Below are 26902 nucleotides of genomic sequence, written 5' to 3'. Positions count from 1 at the left end.
TGTGCGTATTCATGCCCACTAGTGTAACAAAATTGGGGTATATTGTTAGTTCTAGTAAATGCATTAATAAATTTATTTGTTATCGATTCAAATATTAATTTTTTCCATTTTGGTCTCAGTTATTAAAACACTATACATGGAGAAATGATATTTCTTTGATGCTCCATAAAAGAATTTAAAAATTCATATCTGAAACATTCAATTACCTTTTTAAAAATGCGTTATGATTGAAAAATTTCCGAATCAATCACTTATGGGAAAATAGTTTATAGAACTTTAAAACTGCGTCCAAGGAAAACATCTTATAAAATCATATTAAAATATTTATTACTAAAAGGTGACAGGGTAAATTAAAGCTGAAAGATTCTGATATTGTCGTTATGCCAGTTTTTTGTGCCTTCAAACTTCAAACTAAGCATAAAGTGTTTCCTAATGGGTTTTGAGTGTTTTCGACGACTACAACTATGCCACTAGCAACAAGGAGAACATCCGATGGGCAGGGGAGGAAAAAGGACGAGTAGTGGTTGCAGGATCAACACTGTATTGCATGGCATGCATTTTTTGCTAGCTGCTTGCCAAAAGTTGGTCATTAGCGTTGTTTTCCAGCACTGATGTTGCTGCTGTTGCCGCGGGGCAGAAAGCGGAAAAGTAAATAACAATTAAAACAATTTTTGTGTGCAATGCAAAAATCTCCTAATGACTTCGAGCTCCCTGAGGTCAAGGATATGCGCTGAGCTGGCTTTTGTTGCCAGAAGTTGTTGCATATTTTCGAATATTTATCGAAAAGTGATTTTCCTCTTCCCCAAGAGATTAATGAAGGAAGTGTATGGCAGGTTCCTGGACATAAATATTCTCAGAGTTAAATGGAATCCAATTAGCAAGTAGTTTGTATTTTTGCAAGAGATTATTTCTAATAGACGAGATTGTAGTCAGAAATATCTCTGTTTTGACTAGCTGTTGAATAATAAATTAAACAATTCTATGCGGCATAAAATCACCTCCAATCGCATGACCCTCGTCGAGTGGCTGCCCAAAAATAAACATAAAATTTTGCCAGCGATACGCATATAAATCTATTATAATCACTTTGACGCCGCAACAAATTATCATTGAGTGTGTCCTCCAACCCGTAAGAAAGTCGGTATAAATCTCAAGGGAAATGCCAAGCCATTGCCCCAAAAAAGAGGAAATGTCAAGCCAAGCTAAATATCTAAGGGATATGGTAAATCAAGCAACATAAATCATTTAAATGATTACAGCTTAACTTTTGACGCTTTTGAGCGAAATTAAATGAAGGATCAGTCGGGATGGCACAGAATGAATTGGGGTTTGGGACCCAGCCAGGCCATCATAAAAATTATTTATTTGCTTTGAAGAACCAGAAATAGGAGCGCCAGCAGAAATGTAACCCAAATCTATGTAAGTGAATCAAGAGAAATCACTTAAGTATATTTTTATGCTGGACATGCCGTCCGGAATTACAAATACAAGACGGCACGCACGCACGCACAGGAGCAGAGGACCATAACCAGATCCTAGAACAGAAACTGAGGCGCAAACTGAAGCAGGACAAAGGCAGGACTCAACGGTGAGGCGTTTTGCCCGTCGGACGGTCGGCGGTTTTGTGGGGCTGTCATTTGCCCCCGGGGGCTTTTGCCTATATGCGATGGGGAATAGGAGTGGAGCCGGGAGTTCGAGGAAATGAGGGGACCGAAGAAGAGCCATCAAAAGGACATCAACACGTAGCAAATAAAAGAAATGCCACAAGGATATGCCGGCGCTTCTTCGGATGCTCTTTGGCCAATGCTACATTGCAAAATTATTATGATTTATATGGCCTTTGGGAATGCGCACTAAAACACACTAGCACACTCTCGTTCGGACAGAGAGTGCAGAAGGAAACAGAAATCGGGGACAGACAGCCGACACTGGGAGTGTCGCACAAAGGACTTGGCCAGGATACGTAGTATACTTTCAGGCGAGTCGTCGCATTGGCCGCAAAACTTTTGCCCGCTGCGACAAAATAGGAAACTTTCTTGGCATAATTCTTTCTATTTTCCTTTCGCCTGTCGTCGTGTTGCCGCTCAAGTTCTCGCCAGCGTCGCTTTTGCCATTCTGCGAAATTAGGTTAACACTGACGAATTAAGGACATTAGCGTCATAAAGAAATAAGTAATGAAAAGAGCAGCCAGTTGGGCATTTTTGCCGAGTGCGTAAAGCGCCACAAAACAACAAGAAAACAAAACCAAAAAGTTGGCCAGCATTTAATTTTAACTGCAGTCAAAATAAGAACGTATTTTTAAGTGAAATTTATTTTGCAAGGGACCTAAATATAAAAGCTTACTCTTATAAATAAATACATTCGTTAAATTATACCCCATTACATCTTATACATCAATTCAAATATAAATGCACTTCATGCTTTCTTAACAACATGCCAATCGACGACTTCGCTGCCATCTGCATACGCATATTCTGCAGCTAATAAAATATTGATTTATTAAATCAATGGGGCATACCCAGCGAAGTCGATTCGCTTGTCAATATTTTGCAAATTTGTGTTGCCATCAAACCCCCTTTTGTTCCGCCCCTGTCACCACACACACGGCTTATAGCGGCCCCCGGCAACTGCCACGCCTCCCAACGCCCATCATCCCGCAAGATTTTCTGTTGGCCTTCGTAAAGTGCTTTTTAAAATCCCGCCCGGAGCATTTTGTTTGTTTGCATCATTGGCAGCTGTTGGTGGTGGCCAGCTCTTGATTCTGTGGGCGGTTTGGAAATCGAGGAGGCCCGGGGTGCGGCAACCGCACAACTTTAAATTTGTTGGACACCCCTTTCTCCTACGGGCTTTGTTTGTCCCGCTCAATAAAGCATCTTTGACGTATGGTTTACGCCGCTCCATAATCACCCTTCTTTACCCGCTTGCCAACCGAAAACCCCTTCCAAGCCCGATAAAAATATGAACGGAAGCTTTAGAGCTCAGCCGCAACCTCAAGTCCAGAGTTGTCCCTTCAACCACACTGAAAAAAACTCGCTTAGCTTAACTGTCGTCGTGACACGGAGATCTCGAAGAAGTCGAGAAATATATTATTTTGTATTTTATGGAGGTGTTTGAGAAAGAAAAAGTAATATTTTAGAATTTTGTTATAAATGAGGTTGATATAGAATAATACCGATTTAATTGCCTTTTTGCATAGTGCATTTGTCCTTGCCTCTCTGTCACACCAAATGCCATCCTCTCGTTCTGGCACTCCAACCCAGTTACTGTCTTTTACACTGTTTATTGATGCTTTTGTTGTAGTTTTCTGCTGCTGCTGTCGCAGACATTTGCTGACGTCTATTATGCCTTTTTATAGAAATTTTCTTGGGCTCTCGAATAGCAACAACTTTTCGGGAAAACTCAGTAAAGCGAGAAAGGGGTGTCGGGGGAGTACTGGTCTTAGTTTACAACATTGTCTTGCGGTTGCTGCAAGCAAAATGGTTTTATGCAAAAATTTTCCATTGGCAGTTTTTTGGGTTTATTTTTGGGGAAACTGTTTAAAAGTTTCGAGTGGAAAATTTCCGCTATGGCGACAAGCGCCCTGTAATGGATTATGATCAATCAGCAACTTGAAATAAGCGCAGCTACCCAATTTGTTAAATTTAGAATATGCCACGAACGAAATCATGATTGTCTGGTTCAAAAAGTATATATTTTGGAAATAATAGGTATACGAAATAAGATATTTTAGAGGCTTCATAGAAAGTGTTCTTTACATTCCATTAAATCCATATTTCGATTTTTTAAGATATAAGTTTGATGTAATACATATATGATTGGGTTTCGGTGAACTGTGTACGATATAACTAAAGTACTTTTAGTAAAACTCACAGACGGAATATGAGTGCGGTTTATCTCAGGCTCATATCCTCACCCATGACACTGGCTAACTCTAATCTCTTTTTCGCCATGTAATGAAGGACGCAATTAGACAAGCTAAAGCCCCAAGCAACCCCAGACTAAACCGAAATACAACCGAATTTTTCCACTCCCTACATACCTGACTTCCGCTGCACAGGATGCAGGACCCGGCTGCCATTTCCCCTGGCCACAAACTGCAGTCGAGGGAGAGACAAACTGCTATTATGGCACACGATAAAAAGTAAATGGCAGAGAAAGAACAGAAAAGGCAACGAAACGGGGGGTTAAATAAAAAATCGGAAGCCGAAAGCGGGAGCATAAAAATTGCATTAAAATTGCCACGCGGACATCCGCAATGGACCCCGAACTCCATTTCGAGATCGGAATAGCCCAGGTCTTCGTCGTCCGGACCAACGAAATGCAGCGGAAATGCAAAAGTAGACGGAAGTGCAAGTTGTGCAAGAAACTCTGCATCGAATTCTGGGTGGGAGCAAAATTAAATGTTTCCGGAAAGGGTGCCGAAATACAAGCCGCCGACCGACATCCCGGAATGAAACTTCAAACAATTTTATTGTCATTTGCCGGGCGCCATTTTGACGGTTTATTGCATCCACTTTTGGCTTTCATTCTGGGGGAGCCCCAGCTTTGACCCCAAGAATCATCGCTGCCCCCTGGTCACCAGAATTACTTGTCTTCATTCCGTGTCTAACTTGGCACATCATTTAGCGACAGCAAATTCCCGTACAGCCTGACTTGTTCACTTGTCGCCTCGACACTGCCGCCTTACATCCATTAATCAATCAAGTGGCTTACTTTTAGCGGCATATTTTCCTGGATTCGGTCAAAGGACACTCGAATTCACACACGCACTCTGCGACAATTAGCGCCCAGTTCCGGGACTTATGCGCTTCCTTCAAGTGTCTTCCGTTAATGAGCGACAACTTTTGGCGTCGCACTGACTTCCGGGTGCTTTTTTATGGTGTCTTAAGCAGAGGTGGCGGCTTGCAGGTTTTGAAATATATTTTTAGGTTTGATTTGGGTTTAATACCGTTTAGTAGCTTGAAATTTATTATTCGAGGGTTGAAGAAACATAATTTATATTAGATTACATTTAATATTTTCATAATATCGAATGCTGAGTAAAAGAAGAATCTGTTAAATAAGCGTATGAAAGGAAACCAAAGCACTCGCTAAAATCTCAGGCTTTGGCGTACATTTCCTTGCCCAACCTACGACTCTAGAAGTAGTTGCTAAGCTCGCCCCCTCGCACTGAACTTCGCACGCCCCTGACCCGAGTTGGCTCATCAACTCTCGCTTCATTAGCTGCACACTCCAAAGGCCAATGCCAAGAGGTGAAAAAAGGAAGGGAGCCCTACTACATACGTATATTTTCGGGAAGAAGCTGCTACTACTTGCAGACAATAAAGCAGCGGGAAAAAGAAAAGCTCTGGGAGCCGAGCAGGTCAAAGTTACACAAAAGGAAAAACTTGAACGGAGGCAGTAATAGCAACAAAAACCACAACAAGGAGCGACAGGAACTGCTGCTCCTGCTCGTTTTTCCCACCCTCAAAGACCACCTCATCACAGGCGTCGTTGTTGTTGTTGGTCGTCCTGTTTTCCAGCCTGTGGCTGATTGATCTCGTGGGAAATTTTGCACAGTTGATGCAACCAACGGCAGCAGGGACAAAAGAAAAAAGTACAAAAAAGTAGTAGAAAAAAAAGCATAGAATACGGAAAATAAAACGTAAGTTTTCCCCCTATTTGCCACTTTTTTTGTTTCGCCTCTTGCGTTTTGTTTTTCATCTCGTTTATTCTTTCGCTGGCGCACACGAAAATTAACTTAATGTCACTTACACTTTAGTGCTTTGGGTTAATTTGGTTAGATTATTGTTAATATCCTTTGGGGTGCTCTTGGCCACGGTGTTACTGCCTTCGAGAGTATGAGAAGGTCCTGGCTGAGGACTTTTCGGCCCACTGAGCTGCGGGGCCCATTAAAAGCTTAGGCTGTTCTAAAATTTTCCACATAAAAATGATGCATTGGCCCCGGTTGAAAGTTTGTGTATTGCTCTTGGCCAGAGATTTGACAAACACATAAATACATCTACGAAGTTGGCCGTTGCATGGATATGATGAAAAATAAATATATTTTAAAACATTGAGTCATTATAAACTTTATTTATCATTTACTTAAAATATTTCATACCATCTAATGTTCTTAAAGCCGCGAAACTCCAATAAAAGCATACAAAATCAGCAATATGGCAAGTAAATTTAAACAGTATTCATCGGCTTTTAGGCACGTGTTGGCGCTAAAACTTTCCAAGGGAACAGATTGCCCTCCATATTCATAAGTCAATTGAAATTTATGACACATGCCGTCCCACTGCGCAAATACTTTGTTTATCTCTGGAAAAATATTTATATATGTGGGATAGTAGGACCCTCCCCATTTTTTAGACTTGGCATAATAATTTACAAAGCATTTTACGCTTCGCTTCGCCTGCCATTTGCATTAGCCGCAAAGTCAGTTTACGAATTTAGGAGCGAAGGAATAAATATGTTTGCAATGTTAATGTAAATATAAGTAGGCTGCCTGATCTCCGATTTGTTTTACTTTCTTTAATGTGGCTCAGGTGCTGAAAAGTAGAAGTTTAAAAAATGGACACTTAACAAATGGATTTCGAGAATTGTCAAAAAAATTATGCAGAAATGTGTGCTAGCTGGCTTAGTGCGCTGAGCAATAAGTTCGTACAGAAAGGTAATTGTAAATGGATATTCTATTATCAAACGCTAAATGCTCGGAACACATTTTCAACTGTTTCTCCGGCCAAGTTGTAGTGCATCATAAATTAAAGCACAATATTTAAATTTGTAGTTGACCGACCTTAAAATGCAATCTTTATTTTCTCGCGCAACAATAAAAAATCGGAGTATTGTATACGTAAATTGCGTGTGTTTTTATGACAACGGCGGGTACAAAAGTCCTCCGGCATTTTTTACAACCTGACACCCTCCATCCTTTTGCGAATTACGCTTCCATTTGTATGCAGGGATGCGGTGCCCTTCTACGCGATTCTCATAATTACATTAAGCATATTAAAGCTTGCCGCCGCGTCTGAGTCGGTGCCCCTCCACACACATGTACATATATGTGCATACATAAATATCCCTTCGCGGCGCACAACTCGCGGCTTTCTCTTTGCTCAGGGCCAACTAATAACGTGTCATAAAAGATTTTCCTTACTTTAAGTAGGCAGGAGTCAGTCGGTTATGCGGCATAGGGCCCAGCATATTGAAGCACCTTAAAACCTTACGAAAAGGTGGGGGTAATACCGTGATCCTCGAGTAGGGGGATCCCTGATAGGGGCTTACACTAATTCCTTGACTTGACACTAAGCAGTAAATGCATTATACCTAATTAATGGCAATTAATTAAACCTCACCCAGCGATTTAGCTTGCAAATGAAAATCGATTCCCTGTTAAAGGTGTTATGAATGATATGATTTGTTTCATTGAGGAGTTCATTGATTGTCAATTGCCTTTATTAATAAACGAATACCTCGACTATTTGATACCTCCCTAGTGAGGTAAAATAATAACATAAAGAAGTATGTAATTTTTCCGCAGCTGGAGTCTCGTGAATCTTAAACTAACTATCCATATTTAATATTTCTCGAGATATAGACTTCATTAGAATAAATGGATAGACAACCTCTTCGAGTAAAGTGTATACTCGATCAAATTAAAAAATGTCGTGAACTTCTTACAACAAACAATAATATGTTTTTTAATAATTATAGAAAAGTCATTTTTAGTATAATAATAAGCATCGTAACTAACTTGTGATATAGCTTAGCTTGGAAATAAAGTCCTTCAATCAAAGAGGTTTCACTTATGTTATTTTCTGCAGGCTATGTTAAATAATATCCCAATATCTTAACAGTGTTGGGACAATCAACGTTTTACTGCCAAATTTTTTTCGGCGAAACTCTTAAATTAGAAAATTTAATATAATAGTATAAGCTGAATAAAAAATATTTTAAAATTAAATGTAACAGTATAATTATTTTTGACTATTTCAACGTTCCAACCGTTAAATATCCCTGGGCTCTCTCTCTCCGAGGTCCTTCGTTAAGTTGAGAGAAAAGGTCCTGTCAAAGCGCCATTGAGAGGGAGAATACAAAAACCCGAGGAGCCACGAAGGTATTTCCTTTCTGGGGCGATGCTGGCGACGATGACGAGAAAAATCAGCAGTTTCATTGATAACGCGCAACGAATTGGATCTCAGTCAAACGCCGGCCAGCTGCACTGTCACAAAATTCGTTTTCGTGGCTGCAAATTTACAAAGTAAACAGGTTAAAAACGACATCTGTAATGCACTATATCGTGTTTTGCTCAGAAGTAATGCTGCTGATGACTTACTAGCCATAGTTTCTCGAACCAATACTCGGCTCATTGATTCTTCGCTTGTTTTTTCGCAGCGCGTGTGTATAATTATATAGACCATGTGGATTACTGTGCCACTGGCAAAAACAACAACGAAACCAGCAAATTAATTTAATCGTGTGCAATCTGCTTGTGGGTTTCCTCTCAAATTTGTGCGATAATGATATAGACTGAACTGAAATCAAATAAAATTTAAAAATGCCGGCAATTCAAAATGGCAAATAAGTGAGTTATCATCCCAATACAATAATATATAGGGTAAATTTTACTGTAACTTGCAGTATTTTTGAACGTAAAAATTTTTAAAGAGATCCCCTTCTTTTTAACTGCGATTCAATTAATTTCACATTTAAAATTAATCAAACTGAGAGCACCCACAAAATGGCCACTAATTAGTTTGGCCTGCCCTGGCCATTGGCCCCGTAGGAATGCTCATGACCCTCGCATGGCAAAAAATTCAAAAAAAAAATCCAGCCATTTCTTATTGGACGAACAAAATAAGGGAATCGACCCAATTAAACTTCCGGCAAAGAGAGGCAGGGGCGCGTCATATTTTTGTTTTCTGCGTATTTAATTTAAGCGCCGACATTTTCATTCCAACCTTTTCATCAATTTTTTCGACCTCTGTAGATTTATCTAAATACGTAGGGTGTCCTTGTTACACACCTCCCACCCAAATATTTTCCAGCTCGAAGCGAATTCTTGGTCAATTCTGGGGCCTTGTACAGTGGTCGACTGTCGTCCAGTTGGCGTCACAAAAATTTATATGTATTTCCAGCAAGCTTCCCGCCTCGAACGGCTGACTTAATGAGCTGCGGAAGTTAATGTGCAATTTGGCTCAGACTTGTTTCCAGTTTTGTTGGCAGATTTATTTGCATATTTGGGCTAACTCGGTTAACCCGATTTTTTTTTTCTGCCCATGACTAGTATTTTTCGTTTTGGCTTTCTCAGTTCAGCCGTTTGTTTTTCTGACCCAATTTCGGCCAAATTAATTATTCTTTGTCACCCAAATAAATACATTCGCTTGAAGTGTAAAAGTGTAAATTTATTATATTTAAAGGTTTTAGTATTATATCCAAATGTATTTTGATGTTCAGTGTATTCGAGCTTTTGTTTTTAATATGTAATATCAAATTACCACAATCAAATTCCACATGTAATGGTGTCATCATGGCTGCAAAAAATTGGTACTGTAAGGCAGGAACTTAATATTAAAGCATATAACGAATAACTACCATTTAGGGAAGGTCTCCTGCTTGGCCAGTTTGGTGTGTTTGATCCAGGTATGGTGTGTCTGAACGAGGAGAGAGAGTTATCTGCTTTCAATACGGGGAAAGAGTTAATTCTGATTGCCCGTTGTCAGCGTAGGCGTAAAATGATCTTACCTCTATGATTAGTATTAAAATATTATATTGTTATGTATAACGGTTTTAGTTTTATATCCACATATATTCTGCGAACTGATATATATCATATGGTTTTGAGTCTGGTAGAGTTTCTGATTTTATTATGTAATCTCCTGCAAGAAGAACACATGTAATGGTGTCATCATGGCTGCAAGAAATTGGTACTGTAAGGCAGGAACTTTATATTAAACGATATAACGAATATCTACCATTTTCGGGAGGCTTGCTTGAAGTGTAAAAGTGTAAATTTATTATATTTAAAGGTTTCAGTATTATATCCAAATGTATTTTGATGTTCAGTGTAGTCGAGTATTTGTTTTTAATATGTAATATCAAATTCCCCATCCACATGTAATGGAGTCATCATGGCTGCAAAAAATTGGTACTGTAAGGCAGGAACTTAATAATATTAAAGGATATAACGAATATCTACCATTTACGGAAGGTCTCCTGCTTGGCCAGTTTGGTGTGTTTGATCCAGGTATGGTGTGTCTGAACGAGGAGAGAGAGTTATCTGCTTTCAATACGGGGAAAGAGTTAATTCTGATTGCCCGTTGTCAGCGTAGGCGTAAAATGATCTTACCTCTATGATTAGTATTAAAATATTATATTGTTATGTATAACGGTTTTAGTTTTATATCCACATATATTCTGCGAACTGATATATATCATATGGTTTTGAGTCTGGTAGAGTTTCTGATTTTATTATGTAATCTCCTGCAAGAAGAACACATGTAATGGTGTCATCATGGCTGCAAAAAATTGGTACTGTAAGGCAGGAACTTTATATTAAACGATATAACGAATATCTACCATTTTCGGGAGGCTTGCTTGAAGTGTAAAAGTGTAAATTTATTATATTTAAAGGTTTTAGTATTATATCCAAATGTATTTTGATGTTCAGTGTAGTCGAGCATTTGTTTTTGCTATATATAATTCCTCATCCACATGTAATGGTGTCATCATGGCTGCAAAAAATTGGTACTGTAAGGCAGGAACTTTATAATATTAAAGGATATAACGAATATCTACTATTTAGGGAAGGTCTCCTGCTTGGCCAGTTTGGTGTGTTTGATCCAGGTATGGTGTGTCTGAACGAGGAGAGAGAGTTATCTGCTTTCAATACGGGGAAAGAGTTAATTCTGATTGCCCGTTGTCAGCGTAGGCGTAAAATGATCTTACCTCTATGATTAGTATTAAAATATTATATTGTTATGTATAACGGTTTTAGTTTTATATCCACATATATTCTGCGAACTGATGTATATCATATGGTTTTGAGTCTGGTAGAGTTTCTGATTTTATTATGTAATCTCCTGCAAGAAGAACACATGTAATGGTGTCATCATGGCTGCAAAAAATTGGTACTGTAAGGCAGGAACTTTATATTAAACGATATAACGAAAATCTACCATTTTCGGAAGGCTTGCTTTGCCAGTTTGGTGTGTTTGATCGAAGTATGGTGTAGTTTCCAAAGAGATATCCTTTCAATACGGGGCAAGAGTTCATTCTTATTGCCCATTGTCAGCGTAGGCGATTACACATATAAGTCTTACCACTATAACGGTTTGTTTTATTAGTTTTGCATATCCCGAAAACATAAATGGAAATGTGTTAAAAACTTAAAAAAAAAAAAACTGAAAAAAAATTGTACTGTTCAGAAGGAATTTTATCAAATTAAACGATATAACAAATATTTACCAAACGAAAAGAAAAGGAAGAGCCGAGTCTGTTTTGGTGCTTCAAGAATTCTGGTGCACTATGATTCGATATAAGTAATTACACTTTATACTTAGAACTAATATTAAATAACAAAACTTTATTCTTAAAACTAGCCGAAAATTTGTTAAATTTAAAAGACAACCGAAAATCACTTAGAATTTGGAGTTCAATTCCGAAGGTGTTGCTTGTTTGAACTACGGAAATCAACTGAATTGTATTATTCACGTTCATACTTAGGTACGAAATTTCGATTGACAGAAAAAGTCTCAGCATATGTGATAACATTTTATTTCAACTAGGTTAGACCAAGCTATGCATAGACATTTGTGGCATCACAATGGCGAACCCACGCAAAAATACGAGAAATGTGTAAATACACATTTCTGGTGTAAACACGTTTATTGGTGTTCAGCCAATTTTCTTTTATAACTAATGGATTTTTTCTTGTGAATCAGGCAAGACTCTACTCATAAACAAAATCCAGCACAATCGAATGCCTGTACATTTTTTTGGGAAACTTATTCTGCAAGACACTGGCATTGCCCAAAGTCTGGGCCCTATACGCTAGTTCCCTATTTGTATGCTTAAGTTCATTAGAGTCGGTTGGCAAATATTTACCAGAGTTGGCAATTTTGGCTTGGCTTTTTGCTACGGTTTTTCTTTGGGCTGCAAGCAGCAAACATCATTAAATTTAATTTGCTGCCAATATTGAACTTATGCTTGTGTGTGCGGAATAAACAAAGAGGAAAAGTCTCGACGAGGAATGTCAGGTCTAAAAAGCTTGAGTATAAATAAAAAATACGATCCAGACTAGCTTAACCCACGAGCAGGATTTTTTTTATTTGTTTACTTAAAATTATTTTTATTTTATTAGAAATTTTACAAAACTACAATCGATCAGACTAATATAATAATAAAATTCGATAAATACATTTAAAATGATTAATTTTAATTACACCAAAGCAAAAGTTCAAATAAAAAATGGATAGCTATAGTCAAACTGAACATAAAATTCTCAAAATTTTAATGAATTTCCCGATTTAGTCCATATTTGGATAGAAAATAACATTGACAAGCATATTGTAAAATATAGCTTAAAGGTTCTTTATTTTGAAATATTCGTAAGGTTTACAAAGATATATAATACACAAAGATTATAAACTCCTTAAGAATCATTAAGATAATTTAAAAGGTAAGATATTTCTTTGTTCGTTGGGCAAACACATGGCTCCAGTTCACCAAAAATTGATTCCAGAGTTTTCTTGGCACTTTCCAGGACTGCAGGCATCTCACTGTTTTTGAACAAGCTGATGGGAAGAATTGGATCTCCATTTGAGTAATGCCAGTTCTTCATGTCAAGATAAATCCTTTTAATAAAACTCTTTTTCTTGTTGTCCCTCTTTATCAACATATTTAAGCCTGTAAATTAAAAAAAAAAAAGGAATAGCTTGTACCACACGTTCAAGTCGCAACACGAACTTACGATTTTCTTCTGCAAGGTTGGCTATTTTCTGTTCGATCTTAGCCGTAGTCATGCCCATTTTTCTACTACCGGTCAGGAATATGTGAATCAATTCATAATGTTCTTGATCTTTGGCATTCACGGTCATGGTAGAATGCTGCTGAGGGCCACAAAATCCTCGATCATTAAAGCCGGGATATGGTACATCCGTGAAATAGGATGTGGACGTAAACACCTTTCGGCTCTGTGCCACCATTTACAACGTTTCCTTCATTTTGTAGCAAGCATGATCGTTATAATATCGAAAGCCAAATGTTGCCATCAGTTCCTCCAAAGTTTCCAGACATATGCTAGAAAAGTGTATAGGATCAGAATATTATATGATTTGCATATTCACATATTCACTAATAGTGGTTTATGTGACCAATCACTTACCTCGAATCCCGTATCGTGTAAATGCCTGGAAGCATTTCAGAATTTTTCGTCGCGTGCAAGTATTTGAGCAAAGAGTGGATCAGGTCCTTTGCCAACATAATCTGCACGCTCTTGAGCATGGTAAGATCAAAGATATGTTTTCGCGACCACCATCCGCGATAGAGCGTCTGAATCAGGGTAGCAGACTTCTCGTAATGAGCCAAAACAGCCGACTGCAGAGCGCTTTCGGCCACATAAAGCAAATTTCTCTGAGCCTCGAAACGGCGCCACCATTTTTGAATAATTATCGCAGACTTCAGAAGTTTTCGATAATTTTCTCGCACTAGCCATCCGTGAAAATAACGCTGAATTGTGCGAGCCGCTTTGAACTGCTTGTGGTCCAAAATAACACTTTGTACTCTATTGAAACTTATTTTCTTAGCGGTATTTACTATAACGTAAATTACTTACCTTGTTAAGTCGGAGGATAAACTTATGCAATCCTCATGCTCTTCCTCTAGATTTTCGAATTGGTCATCTTCCAAAAAAACTGATGAGTTACTGGATTTTCTTAAAAAAAAATAATACTAAAAAAATTGAGTTCGTTTGGTCAACCTATTCTTACAACGAGATAGAGTCCTGTATTGAGGGCTTTGGCATTTTATTACAAAATATAAAAAGCTCTTCCAGAGACAGTGGTACTATTTTGTGTATGAATGTTATATGAAATCAAAGTCTAAAGTCATAAAGAACTATAGACAATGAAGCAAAAGCTTATTTGTTAAAAATAAACTTATCAGCAAATACAGGAAGATTTGTTTTTAAAGCACTTTCTTAAAGTGATATTGTCTCTGAAGAAGCTATCTCACAAAATTTTATTGGATTGGTTGGTGGAATTTTCTTTGTTCAATCAAAGATTCAGTGCTCAAAATTTGGATATGTAAAATTTGGTAATGTAATGTGCAATTTGGCTCAGACTTGTTTCCAGTTTTGTTGGCACATATATTTGCATATTTGGGCTAACTCGGCAAACCCGATTTTTTTTGCTACCCATGACTATTATTTTCCATTTTGGCTTTCTCAGTTCAGCCGTTTGTTTTTCTGACCCAATTTCGGCCTAATTAAATATTATTTGTCACCCAAATAAATACATTCGCTTGAAGTGTAAAAGTGTAAATTTATTATATTTAAAGGTTTCAGTATTATATCCAAATGTATTTTGATGTTCAGTGTAGTCGAGTATTTGTTTTTAATATGTAATATCAAATTCCCCATCCACATGTAATGGAGTCATCATGGCTGCAAAAAATTGGTACTGTAAGGCAGGAACTTAATAATATTAAAGCATATTACGAATAACTACCATTTAGGGAAGGTCTCCTGCTTGGCCAGTTTGGTGTGTTTGATCCAGGTATGGTGTGTCTGAACGAGGAGAGAGAGTTATCTGCTTTCAATACGGGGAAAGAGTTAATTCTGATTGCCCGTTGTCAGCGTAGGCGTAAAATGATCTTACCTCTATGATTAGTATTAAAATATTATATTGTTATGTATAACGGTTTTAGTTTTATATCCACATATATTCTGCGAACTGATATATATCATATGGTTTTGAGTCTGGTAGAGTTTCTGATTTTATTATGTAATCTCCTGCAAGAAGAACACATGTAATGGTGTCATCATGGCTGCAAAAAATTGGTACTGTAAGGCAGGAACTTTATATTAAACGATATAACGAATATCTACCATTTTCGGGAGGCTTGCTTGAAGTGTAAAAGTGTAAATTTATTATATTTAAAGGTTTAAGTATTATATCCAAATGTATTTTGATGTTCAGTGTAGTCGAGCATTTGTTTTTAATATATAATTCCCCATCCACATGTAATGGTGTCATCATGGCTGCAAAAAATTGGTACTGTAAGGCAGGAACTTTATAATATTAAAGGATATAACGAATATCTACTATTTAGGGAAGGTCTCCTGCTTGGCCAGTTTGGTGTGTTTGATCCAGGTATGGTGTGTCTGAACGAGGAGAGAGAGTTATCTGCTTTCAATACGGGGAAAGAGTTAATTCTGATTGCCCGTTGTCAGCGTAGGCGTAAAATGATCTTACCTCTATGATTAGTATTAAAATGATATATTATTCTTATGTATAACGGTTTTAGTTTTATATCCACATATATTCTGCGAACTGTTGTATATCATATGGTTTTGAGTCTGGTAGAGTTTCTGATTTTATTATGTAATCTCCTGCAAGAAGAACACATGTAATGGTGTCATCATGGCTGCAAAAAATTGGTACTGTAAGGCAGGAACTTTATATTAAACGATATAACGAAAATCTACCATTTTCGGAAGGCTTGCTTTGCCAGTTTGGTGTGTTTGATCGAAGTATGGTGTAGTTTCCAAAGAGATATCCTTTCAATACGGGGCAAGAGTTCATTCTTATTGCCCATTGTCAGCGTAGGCGATTACACATATAAGTCTTACCACTATAACGGTTTGTTTTATTAGTTTTGCATATCCCGAAAACATAAATGGAAATGTGTTAAAAACTCAAAAAAAAAAAAAACTGAAAAAAAATTGTACTGTTCAGAAGGAATTTTATCAAATTAAACGATATAACAAATATTTACCAATCGAAAAGAAAAGGAAGAGCCGAGTCTGTTTTTGGTGCTTCAAGAATTCTGGTGCACTATGATTCGATATAAGTAATTTCACTTTATACTTAGAACTAATATTAAATAACAAAACTTTATTCTTAAAACTAGCCGAAAATTTGTTAAATTTAAAAGACAACCGAAAATCACTTAGAATTTGGAGTTCAATTCCGAAGGTGTTGCTTGTTTGAACTACGGAAATCAACTGAATTGTATTATTCACGTTCATACTTAGGTACGAAATTTCGATTGACAGAAAAAGTCTCAGCATATGTGATAACATTTTATTTCAACTAGGTTAGACCAAGCTATGCATAGACATTTGTGGCATCACAATGGCCAACCCACGCAAAAATACGAGAAATGTCTAAATACACATTTCTGGTGTAAACACGTTTATTGATGTTCAGCCAATTTTCTTTTATAACTAATGGATTTTTTCTTGTGAATCAGGCAAGACTCTACTCATAAACAAAATCCAGCACAATCGAATGCCTGTACATTTTTTTGGGAAACTTATTCTGCAAGACACTGGCATTGCCCAAAGTCTGGGCCCTATACGCTAGTTCCCTATTTGTATGCTTAAGTTCATTAGAGTCGGTTGGCAAATATTTACCAGAGTTGGCAATTTTAACTTGGCTTTTTTGCTGCAAGCAGCAAACATCATTAAATTTAATTTGCTGCCAATATTGAACTTATGCTTGTGTGTGCGGAATAAACAAAGAGGAAAAGTCTCGACGAGGAATGTCAGGTCTAAAAAGCTTGAGTATAAATAAAAAATACGATCCAGACCAGCTTAACCCACGAGCAGGATTTTTTTATTTGTTTACATAAAATTAATTTTATTGGAAATTTTACAAAACTACCATCGATCGGACTAATATAATAATAATATTCGATAAATACACTTAAAATGATTAATTTTAATTACACCAAAGCAAAAGTTCAAATAAAAAATGGATAGCTATAGTCAAACTGAACATTAAATTCTCAAAATTTTAATGAATCTCCCGATTTAGTCCATATTTGGATAGAAAATAACATTGACAAGCATATTGTAAAATATAGCTTAAAGGTTCTTTATTGTGAAATATTCGTAAGGTTTACAAATATATCTTTGTAATACACAAAGATTATAAACTCCTTAAGAATCATTAAGATAATTTAAAAGGTAAGATATTTCTTTGTTCGTTGGGCAAACACATGGCTCCAGTTCACCAAAAATTGATTCCAGAGTTTTCTTGGCACTTTCCAGGACTGCAGGCATCTCACTGTTTTTGAACAAGCTGATGGGAAGAATTGGATCTCCATTTGAGTAATGCCAGTTCTTCATGTCAAGATAAATCCTTTTAATAAAACTCTTTTTCTTGTTGTCCCTCTTTATCAACATATTTAAGCCTGTAAATTAAAAAAAAAAAGGAATAGCTTGTACCACACGTTCAAGTCGCAACACGAACTTACGATTTTCTTCTGCAAGGTTGGCTATTTTCTGTTCGATCTTAGCCGTAGTCATGCCCATTTTTCTACTACCGGTCAGGAATATGTGAATCAATTCATAATGTTCTTGATCTTTGGCATTCACGGTCATGGTAGAATGCTGCTGAGGGCCACAAAATCCTCGATCATTAAAGCCGGGATATGGTACATCCGTGAAATAGGATGTGGACGTAAACACCTTTCGGCTCTGTGCCACCATTGACAACGTTTCCTTCATTTTGTAGCAAGCATGATCGTTATAATATCGAAAGCCAAATGTTGCCATCAGTTCCTCCAAAGTTTCCAGACATATGCTAGAAAAGTGTATAGGATCAGAATATTATATGATTTGCATATTCACATATTCACTAATAGTGGTTTATGTGACCAATCACTTACCTCGAATCCCGTATCGTGTAAATGCCTGGAAGCATTTCAGAATTTTTCGTCGCGTGCAAGTATTTGAGCAAAGAGTGGATCAGGTCCTTTGCCAACATAATCTGCACGCTCTTGAGCATGGTAAGATCAAAGATATGTTTTCGCGACCACCATCCGCGATAGAGCGTCTGAATCAGGGTAGCAGACTTCTCGTAATGAGCCAAAACAGCCGACTGCAGAGCGCTTTCGGCCACATAAAGCAAATTTCTCTGAGCCTCGAAACGGCGCCACCATTTTTGAATAATTATCGCAGACTTCAGAAGTTTTCGATAATTTTCTCGCACTAGCCATCCGTGAAAATAACGCTGAATTGTGCGAGCCGCTTTGAACTGCTTGTGGTCCAAAATAACACTTTGTACTCTATTGAAACTTATTTTCTTAGCGGTATTTACTATAACGTAAATTACTTACCTTGTTAAGTCGGAGGATAAACTTATGCAATCCTCATGCTCTTCCTCTAGATTTTCGAATTGGTCATCTTCCAAAAAAACTGATGAGTTACTGGATTTTCTTAAAAAAAAATAATACTAAAAAAATTGAGTTCGTTTGGTCAACCTATTCTTACAACGAGATAGAGTCCTGTATTGAGGGCTTTGGCATTTTATTACAAAATATAAAAAGCTCTTCCAGAGACAGTGGTACTATTTTGTGTATGAATGTTATATGAAATCAAAGTCTAAAGTCATAAAGAACTATAGACAATGAAGCAAAAGCTTATTTGTTAAAAATAAACTTATCAGCAAATACAGGAAGATTTGTTTTTAAAGCACTTTCTTAAAGTGATATTGTCTCTGAAGAAGCTATCTCACAAAATTTTATTGGATTGGCTGGTGGAATTTTCTCTGTTCAATCAAAGATTCAGTGCCCAAAATTTGGAAATGTAATATTAAAGAAACTGGTATTCTCATAAAGAAATCTAAACCATCGCCCATGCCAACGAAAATAGTTGTAGCGTTGTATATTTTAAGGTGTTGATAAAGGCAAAGGTCGTTCAAGCTGTAAAATCTTTGGTATCTATATACCAATGACCTATGATGGTTCAGTAAAATCATGTAGTGCTGCCAAATAGTCCTTACTCGTATATTAAGGGAGCATACTATTACTTAAAATGATCGTGAAAGCTGTGTATCAGGTTCTTGTTTCAGGTGCAAAAGGAATCATTGTACTCTGTTTTCTTTGCAGCTTCAGTCAACCCAACAGAATATTGTCAGTTTAATTCATTTTTAATGCTGAGCCGACTTACTCGATATTCTCTCTGGAAAGCGCAACTTTGCCACTCAATGCAATCATTTGCCAATGCACTTGAGGGCTGCGCCGAAAAAGGCGGAAATCAAAAGTTAAAATAAACTTCGTTGTCCTTGCCGTTACCGCTGTTGTTGTTGTCCTTTTTTGGGGAGCTCCTTATAAAGTTCCAGGATATCCCGTTGTTGTCTTCGGTGCTCATTTTTCGTCCTTATGCGGCGCGCGTTCCCCCTCCAGCACAGTACTTTTTCTCCTTTCGTGCCGCTCCTTGTCTTGTTTAATGTTTCATTTATTTGTTCTCTCGTACCGAGGCACGAAAACGGACTCGAGGAGTGGATGTTGACGGAGCCAGGACTACTGGGTATTGCATTGTACTTGGGTCCGCTGTTTTCACTATTTGACGCTTGTTTACTCATTTCCGGTTGCCGCTTGCATTGTGTTTCGTCCGGAGGACATTGCCTTGCCTTGTGGGTCCTCTGTCGTCTGCGAAGACTGCCTTACTTTGTAGCCTCCATTACGAAAATGGTTTAACGTTGCCTCGGCAGCTAGAGCCAGGAAATCCTTTCATATTTAACAAGGCGCACAGCGACACCCGCGGAACGAAATTTATGCGGAAAATTTTGAAAACAATAAGGTTGCAAGCTAAAAAAGTGTATATATATATATATGGTTTTAATTTTTAGGATCGATGGCACATTTAAAATTTCACTTATGTTCATAGTAACAGCCTTTAAGAGGCAAACAAAATAATAATATGTTAATATTTTCATTTTGTGTTTGACCTTATTGACGAAATAGAATTTGCAGTTCCTTTAAATTGAAATTGAAAATTATTCGAAATCAAAAACGCTCCGTGTTAAACTGAACTTGGCATAAACGCCTGTGGCTCACAAGTAAAAGACTTTGTCGGCTTGCTCTTCTAATTTGTCCCAAGGCAAAGGCAATCAATCAATATTCATAAAACTGCTATTTAATTTGAATTCAACCGCCTTGCGACTCGACGCCGTCACGTCCTCGTCCTTGTTCTTGGGTCTTTTCTTCTTCCTTCGTGAAAGTGCCACCACGTCAGACAAGGAGGCACGTTAGTTTCATTACTCTCCGAACTTGGCGACCACGCGAACTTTGAAGTGGTTGGATCTAGGCTAAAGTGCTGCAACAAACTAACGAACAGCTCTACGATTCAGCTCAAATTTCAATTTATCAGACTGCCACAGTTGCGTCCATATCATCTGGGCGTTTCTAAAAATCCTTGAATGCCTTGCTAGTTTTAGACTCACAATGCTAATTGTATCTGTCGAAAACTGTAACCTGCTCTTCATCGGAGGAAATTCCGCACGCACTTAAATTGGCCAGAAGAAGACTCTTCGTTAACCTGATTTCGCAGAACAAACAAGGGCTGCAAATGTAGAGGTAAAGATTTTCCCAACTGCATTTGTATGGCTCACACATGTAACGAGGAAATAAAACATCAATTGCCGGCCCTTTTTTGGTAGCATACTTTATTGGTTCATTGATGAGCTGAAAGTAAAAAGGGTCAGACGGGTTCTGACTTTCAAATTGCCAGCTGTAAATTCAAAGTTGGCCCAGACAACCGAAATAGGTAGGATTACGTGTTTTGAACACTGGGCAAGCATAAAGTTGTAAACGAAGGTAAGGCGAAACAAATTTAATCAAAATTCAGGTAAGATAAGTTAAAAGAAATAAAAAAGCATGTTTGGCACTTAGCATCTTTAATCAGGTAGTGGTATACAACTTTCTGATAAATAAATTTGTGCTCCTATTATGATTTTATTTTAATATGAATGAAAAATGAAGCTGTTAATAAAGATCGGCATGCAATTAAAATGGAGGTGAGGAAAACACACTTTAAATATAAAATTCCATGGCTTGAGTGTGCACTAAGTTTTGCATTTAGTAAGATACGTATGAAATTAAATAGTCTCTTAGACTATTTAGACTATTTTTGACTGCACAGGCGCACTTGCAAAAAAATATTCTTTAAACCCAAAAAGCATGTCCTTGGGTTGGAAGTTAAGACCACTTAATGCACGCCAAAAGCAGTTTACATGCGTATGTATTACAGTACCAGCTAGCTGTGTGTATGTACATATATATGTGGTGTGGCGTAGCACTGTGGTTCATAAATACGCTGGCACATAGAGCCACTTATACATATACACAACAAGGACAACGACGCATGTTTTTGGTTTTTGGCCTGGGAGCCAGCTTGAAGGCATCATTCAGAATCCGTGCTCTTGTATACGGTGTTAATAATGCCATTGATGTGTGTTGAAGACAGATTCAGACGACAACAAGCCAAGTACATGGGAAACCGAATGCAACCAGTAGTAGTGTTCATTGTTGTTCTACTCGATCTGACTACTACAGATGCTGCTGAAGTCTGCAAAAATGTTGGCAAATGTAAACGGAATTTCTGAGCAAACTTTTCCGGAAGGCGTTTGGCAAAACTTGAGCTAAGTGCACTATATGGTGGTTATGGGAATTAATATGTGCTTGCCTCTGAATTAATATGTTTAAGAAGCGGATTCTTACCATTCTATTCTCAGAAAATTAATACTATTTTTAGTTGATAAGAGTGTAGATATAGATTTTCGACTATGAAGTTATGGCCAACTAAATAATTCTAGGCCTACAAAATTGGTAAAATCCAAAAGGCATATAAACAAATACGCCGCGTTGACCAAATTTTTTATGGCTAAAAAGGTGGTCAGTCTCAGATGGTCAGGTGGGCAGTTGGCTTTAATGGTCTGTCGCTACATTTCCTTGGGAATTGGGGCACGAAGGAAAGTAAGTCTATTAACGGCAATGACAAAGCACGCGAAAAGCTAATAGAGACACAGACCAGAGGAAGGAAAATAAGCCGAAAGTGGGGTTGTTAAGTAGTTTGGCAAGTCTATAAAAATGTATTAACTGCCGTCGAGAAGGGGAGGCGAAAATAAAGTCATAAAGCCAAGTGGTAAGTGCGGAATGGAAGGAAAGTGAGGTGTGGCTCCAGACACGATGGCCGTAATATGATAATCATTGCGTAGGTCCACACACACACACTCTTTGCGTTTAGGGGCGTGTGAAAAGTGGGTAAATGATGCAAAGCAAACGGGAACGAGACCGTGCCTAGGCCAACGGCAAATCCATTAAACCCTTATGATGCATGAGTACAAATAAACTGAGTGAAAGCCGACAGACAATGGAAATACCAGGGGAGCTCGAGGGGTCGTAAACAAAAAACAAAGAAAAGCGAAGAAAATCGTTGGGGAGCAAAAACATCTGGGCGCACAAAAAAAGGGCGTGTCAAAACATATGCGAAAAAAAGAGCAGTAACCACAAACCGAAGCGGTAGCGGCATGGCGAAAGTGGGAGAAAGCAGGAGAAAGGTTCTCGGGGAGACAGCCCGCAAAGTGAGCAAACACTCGAGTGAAGTGGTTAGCTGGTTAAAACGCTTCTCATCTGAGTGGGTGACAGTGCGAATGTGAGCGCCGCCGGGCCAAAGCTCACTCAAGTGCAATGGCAAATAGGCCCAGATGCTCTTCTTTATCGGCTAAAATTATAAACAGATGTTGGAAAGAAGATTAGTTTGATCACGTCGAAAGAAGTGTGTAAGTGGGCCAAGTGGCTTGCAACCGGGCTAAGCTCATAGCATGTAAGAACCAAGCGAGCTACATATGTACATATGTATGTATATGCAAACGCACATCCTTACACATAAAATATATCTAATGCGTGATTTGCAGTAACTAACTATTCCTTTTTGCAAACTTTAAGTTTGCAAGGTAAAACAAAAACATATCTCAAATGAAGCCCAAAAACCATAATTGCTGCCTACGCTAAATAAAAATTTAAAACACTTGTTTCCCCATTTCAGTTCAAATAGAACATAACCGCTTACAGCTGAATTAATTAATGGAATTGTTAGTTCGAGGCACGAATTGTTTATGTTAAATCAAATCTAATTAATTTGCCAAATCGTTTCTGTCACATATAATAAATATATTATTTCCAGTTGAGTGGTCTTAATCGTCATTTGGTTAACACCAATTAGTTTTCGGTTCTGTTTAAGGCGTATTCATAGTATGAATTTCATACTTCATTACGTTAACTTTATCTCGTTGTTTGTGTAGTACAATTTCAATGTTTTAAAAGAATCTTACTCAGAATTAATTCACATACCTTGATTTCTTTCTTTGCCTAACTACGGGCACCTGTCTGCTGTCTTTCCTTACACCTGGCAAGTAAATATAGAGTTTCAATATAAAACCCACAAAAATGGACAAATGCCCGAATATAGTGGGCTGTTTCTGCGGTTCAGATTTCAATAGCTGAGTGCATTTTCAGCATTTTCTACAATGAAAGGGATACCGGTGAAATAACAACAATACAATGTACGATACTTCCGCTTTTTTGCTGCTCGTGTGCAACCAACTGGTTTTTGCACAAATATAACGTATACGCGAGGTGGGTCGGAAAAACAGGAAAACCAGCAGAGGGCCCAGAATAGATACTTGCATTAGAGTCCTGAGCGGCACCACCGGGCATCTAACTAACAAAGGCAAGGATTTTTTTATTTCTGAAAAAATACCAACATACATACCCAAATGCTCCAGGCAGGCGAAGAAAGTTTAAATCAACTTGTGGAAATTTAGACAATTTTATAAACATGCATACGACTCCGAGGACTGTGGCAAGATAAGTCCCCTTACATATAGACGTACAGCCGAAGTCGAAGAAGTGGTAGCGAAAGAAACACGTACTTACATATATGCACTGAAAAGAGTTTTTAAATATATGTGAGACTACAAATTGTTATAATATGTTTTCAACAGGATCTATAAAATATAAAAGGTACGACTTCAGTGAAATTTATTGACAGTTAACCGATGATGCAATGAAAGCTCTTTTGATTTTCGAGCCAATATATTATATTATATTATTTGCCATTGTAAAATATTTTCTTTCTGTGATACCGCATGCACATAGTACAAATTTAAAAGTAAGCCAAGCCGCATCTCGCGCTATCTGCGGATGCTTTTCCCGCCTTTCCCGCTTTTCCTTGGCCAACCCACAGACACATCTTGTTATTGTTGTACTCTGGTGCTTATGCAAATTCTCGCCCTGTGTGTTGGGGCAGCGCCAAAAGGAAGATACGTGCTTTATATATATTCATGAATGTATGAATATCTTGCCTGTATAAACAGAGTAACTGAATAATAATAACAACAGCTGCCGCCATCGGGCGGCGAGACCTGAAAACTTGAAGGAAATGTCGCCAACAGAAAAAGTTGTTCACATCAGGTAGCAAAAAAAAAAAATATATATATATATATGAATATGACAAAAATAAGTACAACGCGGTTACACCTTTAAATGCTTTAAATTAGGATGAGTTGTGTGAATAAATCAGTGTGCATGGGCTTAGGGGCTATACTTGTACGAGTGTTGAGTAGAATATCAGCTGTGGGTATTTAATTCAGAATATTTCATACAGACATCACAGACCAGTCTTTATAACCAATAATTAGTTAAAGAAACATATGTATGACTTAGATCGCCAAGACTACGAAGCACTTTTATGGACATCGAATTTGAATTTCACCTTTTATATTTTAAGTTTTCAAAATTGACGCCCCTTTCGAAATGCTTGTCAATATGTCAATGAGAGCGTGTTAGAACGGATCTAAAAATAGCAGCAAACAAGCCCCAACATATTGTGCTTTTAATTTTCTAACTCACTTGCCACTAGGGAACAGGTCAGGCATCCGATGGCGATATCCTTGCGCTCCTCCACATTTGCCATTCGGTTGCACGTTGAAGCGTGAAACTTGTGCGCTTGTCACAAAAATGCTGCCCGTCAGCTTTCGTTTTGTTCCTTGCGGTTGATTTCGCAACAATAACAACAACAACAGCAGCAAACGGGAATCCTGGTGGGTTTTCTGGGTGGCGAAAATGTCGCCACATAAATTACCAAATAGAGCAAAACCGAGTTGAACGCATTGAGTTGCCCTGGCAACAAACCGATTGCATTTTACTCGATTTCGCCCCACCGCCGACCTTATGTTCGACCTTCTGGCGTCCCGTCGCATCCTCTGCATCCTTGGCATTAGCATTTTGACGATGGACCACCCACTTCTACACCATTGTCTGAGTTTTTTCCTCGTTTTCGCTGCGCGTGCTGTTGCCACTTGTCTCATTTCGAGCGCTGTCAAGCTGCAGAAAAGTAAGTGCACAGCGCCATCTTGTGGCGAGTAGTCGAGGTGGCACCACCCCACTTCCACTTTCTACCAATTCCACCCACTTCCGCTTCCTCCGGTGGCGACTGCACTACTGAGTGGATTCCACAAGTCCGCACTTGGATATTGCTCTATTTTTTCCATTCCGAAAGTGATTGCTTGTTGCTCTCTCTGTTTTCTCCGGTGAGCTGCTTTTGTTTTCTAATTAATTATGCTACACTGTGGGCTTGTTGTATGAGAAATAGAAAATTCTATAAAAAATGGGATTTGAAAATATGGTTCCTAATTATGGTAATTCGGGCAAACTATATAGTAAATAATTTATAGCCAAATTAATTTAAATATATTTTGTTTATCTTTCCAAGCTTTTATGTATGGTATACCTATTATTGAATAATCGATTCCCATGTTGCCCCAAAAATCTTCGTTGTACGAAGAATTTTGAGACAACGATCATCACTTAAATATATTTTTATTTTTTATATCAATATGTAGCATTGAAAAAAAAGAAAAAATTAAACTGAAACTTTTATTTTCGGGACTTCTGTGCCACTGTGTCCTTTAAGTTGCCTTCTCGTGGACAGGACTTTTTGTCACTTCCGCTTTGTTTTTTTGTTGTTGTCTGCTATTTTCATAGTTCATTAGTGCGCTGGCCCCTCTTCAAAGCCTCTTTTTTTGCTCCTTTGGACCAGCACTTTTCTCCTTTTGCTGCTTTTCTGTGTCGGGATTTTCCGTAGCATTTAACAGCTGCTGTCACACATTAGAAAAATATTTGCACTTTGTTTTCATTTTATAATTTCTTTTGCGACGTCTGCCAGGCTCTTAACTTGACAGCAGTTGCAGTTTTGCCCTGGCGGCCCGCTTTCTCCAGTGACTTTTTTCGGACGAGGGGCTGGCATTGATTTTCCTGAAAAGCATCTAGTTAAAGCCAGGGTGGCAAATGACTTTAAAGTGTACAAAGATAAGCAGCCGGATGGAGAAGCCACTTTCTTCCAACGCATATGCAGTGAGTTTTCGGCGGGGCACAAGGAGCTCAACGAGCCAGAGAGCGACGATGACGACGACAACTGAAATTTGTTTTGCCTACAGAGGCTCCTACAGAGCAGCTGAAGGTCCCGACTGGAGGTCCTTGCAGGCCGCCTCCTTCTGGCGGCTGCTTGGGTAAAATAAACGACAGCTAATAATGCACACAACGAGCAGCCAGGAGTCAGGACCACGGAGCAGGACGAAAGGCAGGAAAAGCAGGAGTCGAGCAAGCCACTTGGGCCCCCATACACTGTACTTTGATGTGGAAGCAAGAGGATCTAGCCTTATTCACTTGGATAGTTCTTTGTCTGAGAGAAAAACTAATGCTCTGGTTTTTCTAGGAACTAAAATTTGAATTAAAACTGATGAAAATATTTAGGGCAACGATATATGCTCCATTTGGATGTGTTAATGTAACATATAAAAGCGCTTGGTTCTTTTCAAAAATATTGTAACTGTTGCCCGAAAAT

At 38.1% G+C, this 26902-nt stretch overlaps 3 protein-coding genes and 1 long non-coding RNA gene across 7 annotated transcripts in view; 1 reads left to right on the top strand and 3 right to left on the bottom strand.

Moving 5' to 3' along the window:
• Window positions 1-8171: 8171 nt before the first annotated feature.
• Window positions 8172-26902, top strand: part of LOC6613652 — a 62401-nt gene continuing 43670 nt past the window's right edge. Inside the window, exon 1 of the mRNA XM_002038086.2 lies at window positions 8172-8572. The gene's annotated coding sequence lies outside the window, so the exon portion shown is untranslated. The remainder of the gene's footprint in view (window positions 8573-26902) is intronic.
• On the bottom strand, window positions 9372-16224 carry LOC116801239. 4 transcript variants are annotated; one of them, XR_004361873.1, is made up of 16 exons: window positions 15985-16224; window positions 15695-15920; window positions 15462-15633; window positions 15312-15392; window positions 15095-15247; window positions 14865-15033; window positions 14715-14795; window positions 10936-11104; window positions 10786-10866; window positions 10567-10721; window positions 10337-10505; window positions 10187-10267; window positions 9963-10122; window positions 9733-9901; window positions 9583-9663; window positions 9372-9521 (listed from the first exon to the last, which is right to left on the bottom strand). It is a non-coding gene; the product is annotated as an uncharacterized LOC116801239 (long non-coding RNA). The 4 variants fall into 4 exon arrangements; XR_004361872.1 differs by having other exon boundaries at window positions 15695-16224; XR_004361877.1 differs by lacking the exons at window positions 14715-14795; window positions 14865-15033; window positions 15095-15247; ... (2 more) ...; window positions 15695-15920; window positions 15985-16224 and adding exons at window positions 11166-11390; window positions 11455-11693.
• Window positions 12624-14129, bottom strand: LOC6613656 (unconventional myosin-XIX). The gene is made up of 5 exons (XM_002038090.2): window positions 13977-14129; window positions 13823-13921; window positions 13373-13771; window positions 12959-13287; window positions 12624-12894 (listed from the first exon to the last, which is right to left on the bottom strand). Exons 1-4 carry the CDS (start codon window positions 14009-14011, stop codon window positions 13194-13196), a joined length of 627 nt encoding a protein of 208 aa, XP_002038126.1. The 5' UTR covers window positions 14012-14129; the 3' UTR covers window positions 12624-12894; window positions 12959-13193.
• Window positions 17064-18636, bottom strand: LOC116801231. The gene is made up of 5 exons (XM_032719456.1): window positions 18488-18636; window positions 18334-18432; window positions 17884-18282; window positions 17470-17798; window positions 17064-17406 (listed from the first exon to the last, which is right to left on the bottom strand). Exons 1-5 carry the CDS (start codon window positions 18520-18522, stop codon window positions 17153-17155), a joined length of 1116 nt encoding a protein of 371 aa, XP_032575347.1. The 5' UTR covers window positions 18523-18636; the 3' UTR covers window positions 17064-17152.

The sequence above is a fragment of the Drosophila sechellia genome, chromosome 2L, assembly GCF_004382195.2.
Source record: "Drosophila sechellia strain sech25 chromosome 2L, ASM438219v1, whole genome shotgun sequence".
NCBI classification, from domain to species: domain Eukaryota; kingdom Metazoa; phylum Arthropoda; class Insecta; order Diptera; family Drosophilidae; genus Drosophila; species Drosophila sechellia.
The sequence above is the reverse complement of the archived record's forward strand: the minus strand, read 5'-3'. Positions and strand labels throughout refer to the sequence as shown.

Coding starts and splice junctions, on each gene's coding strand:
- LOC6613656 (XM_002038090.2), bottom strand. CDS start 14,011: ATGCCAAAGCCCTCAATACAGGACTCTATCTCGTT. Junction 13,922..13,976: donor ATACAGGACTCTATCTCGTT/GTAAGAATAGGT, acceptor TTTTTTTTTAAG/AAAATCCAGTAACTCATCAG. Junction 13,288..13,372: donor TACACGATACGGGATTCGAG/GTAAGTGATTGG, acceptor ACACTTTTCTAG/CATATGTCTGGAAACTTTGG.
- LOC116801231 (XM_032719456.1), bottom strand. CDS start 18,522: ATGCCAAAGCCCTCAATACAGGACTCTATCTCGTT. Junction 18,283..18,333: donor TTATCCTCCGACTTAACAAG/GTAAGTAATTTA, acceptor AAGTTTCAATAG/AGTACAAAGTGTTATTTTGG. Junction 17,407..17,469: donor CAACCTTGCAGAAGAAAATC/GTAAGTTCGTGT, acceptor TTTAATTTACAG/GCTTAAATATGTTGATAAAG.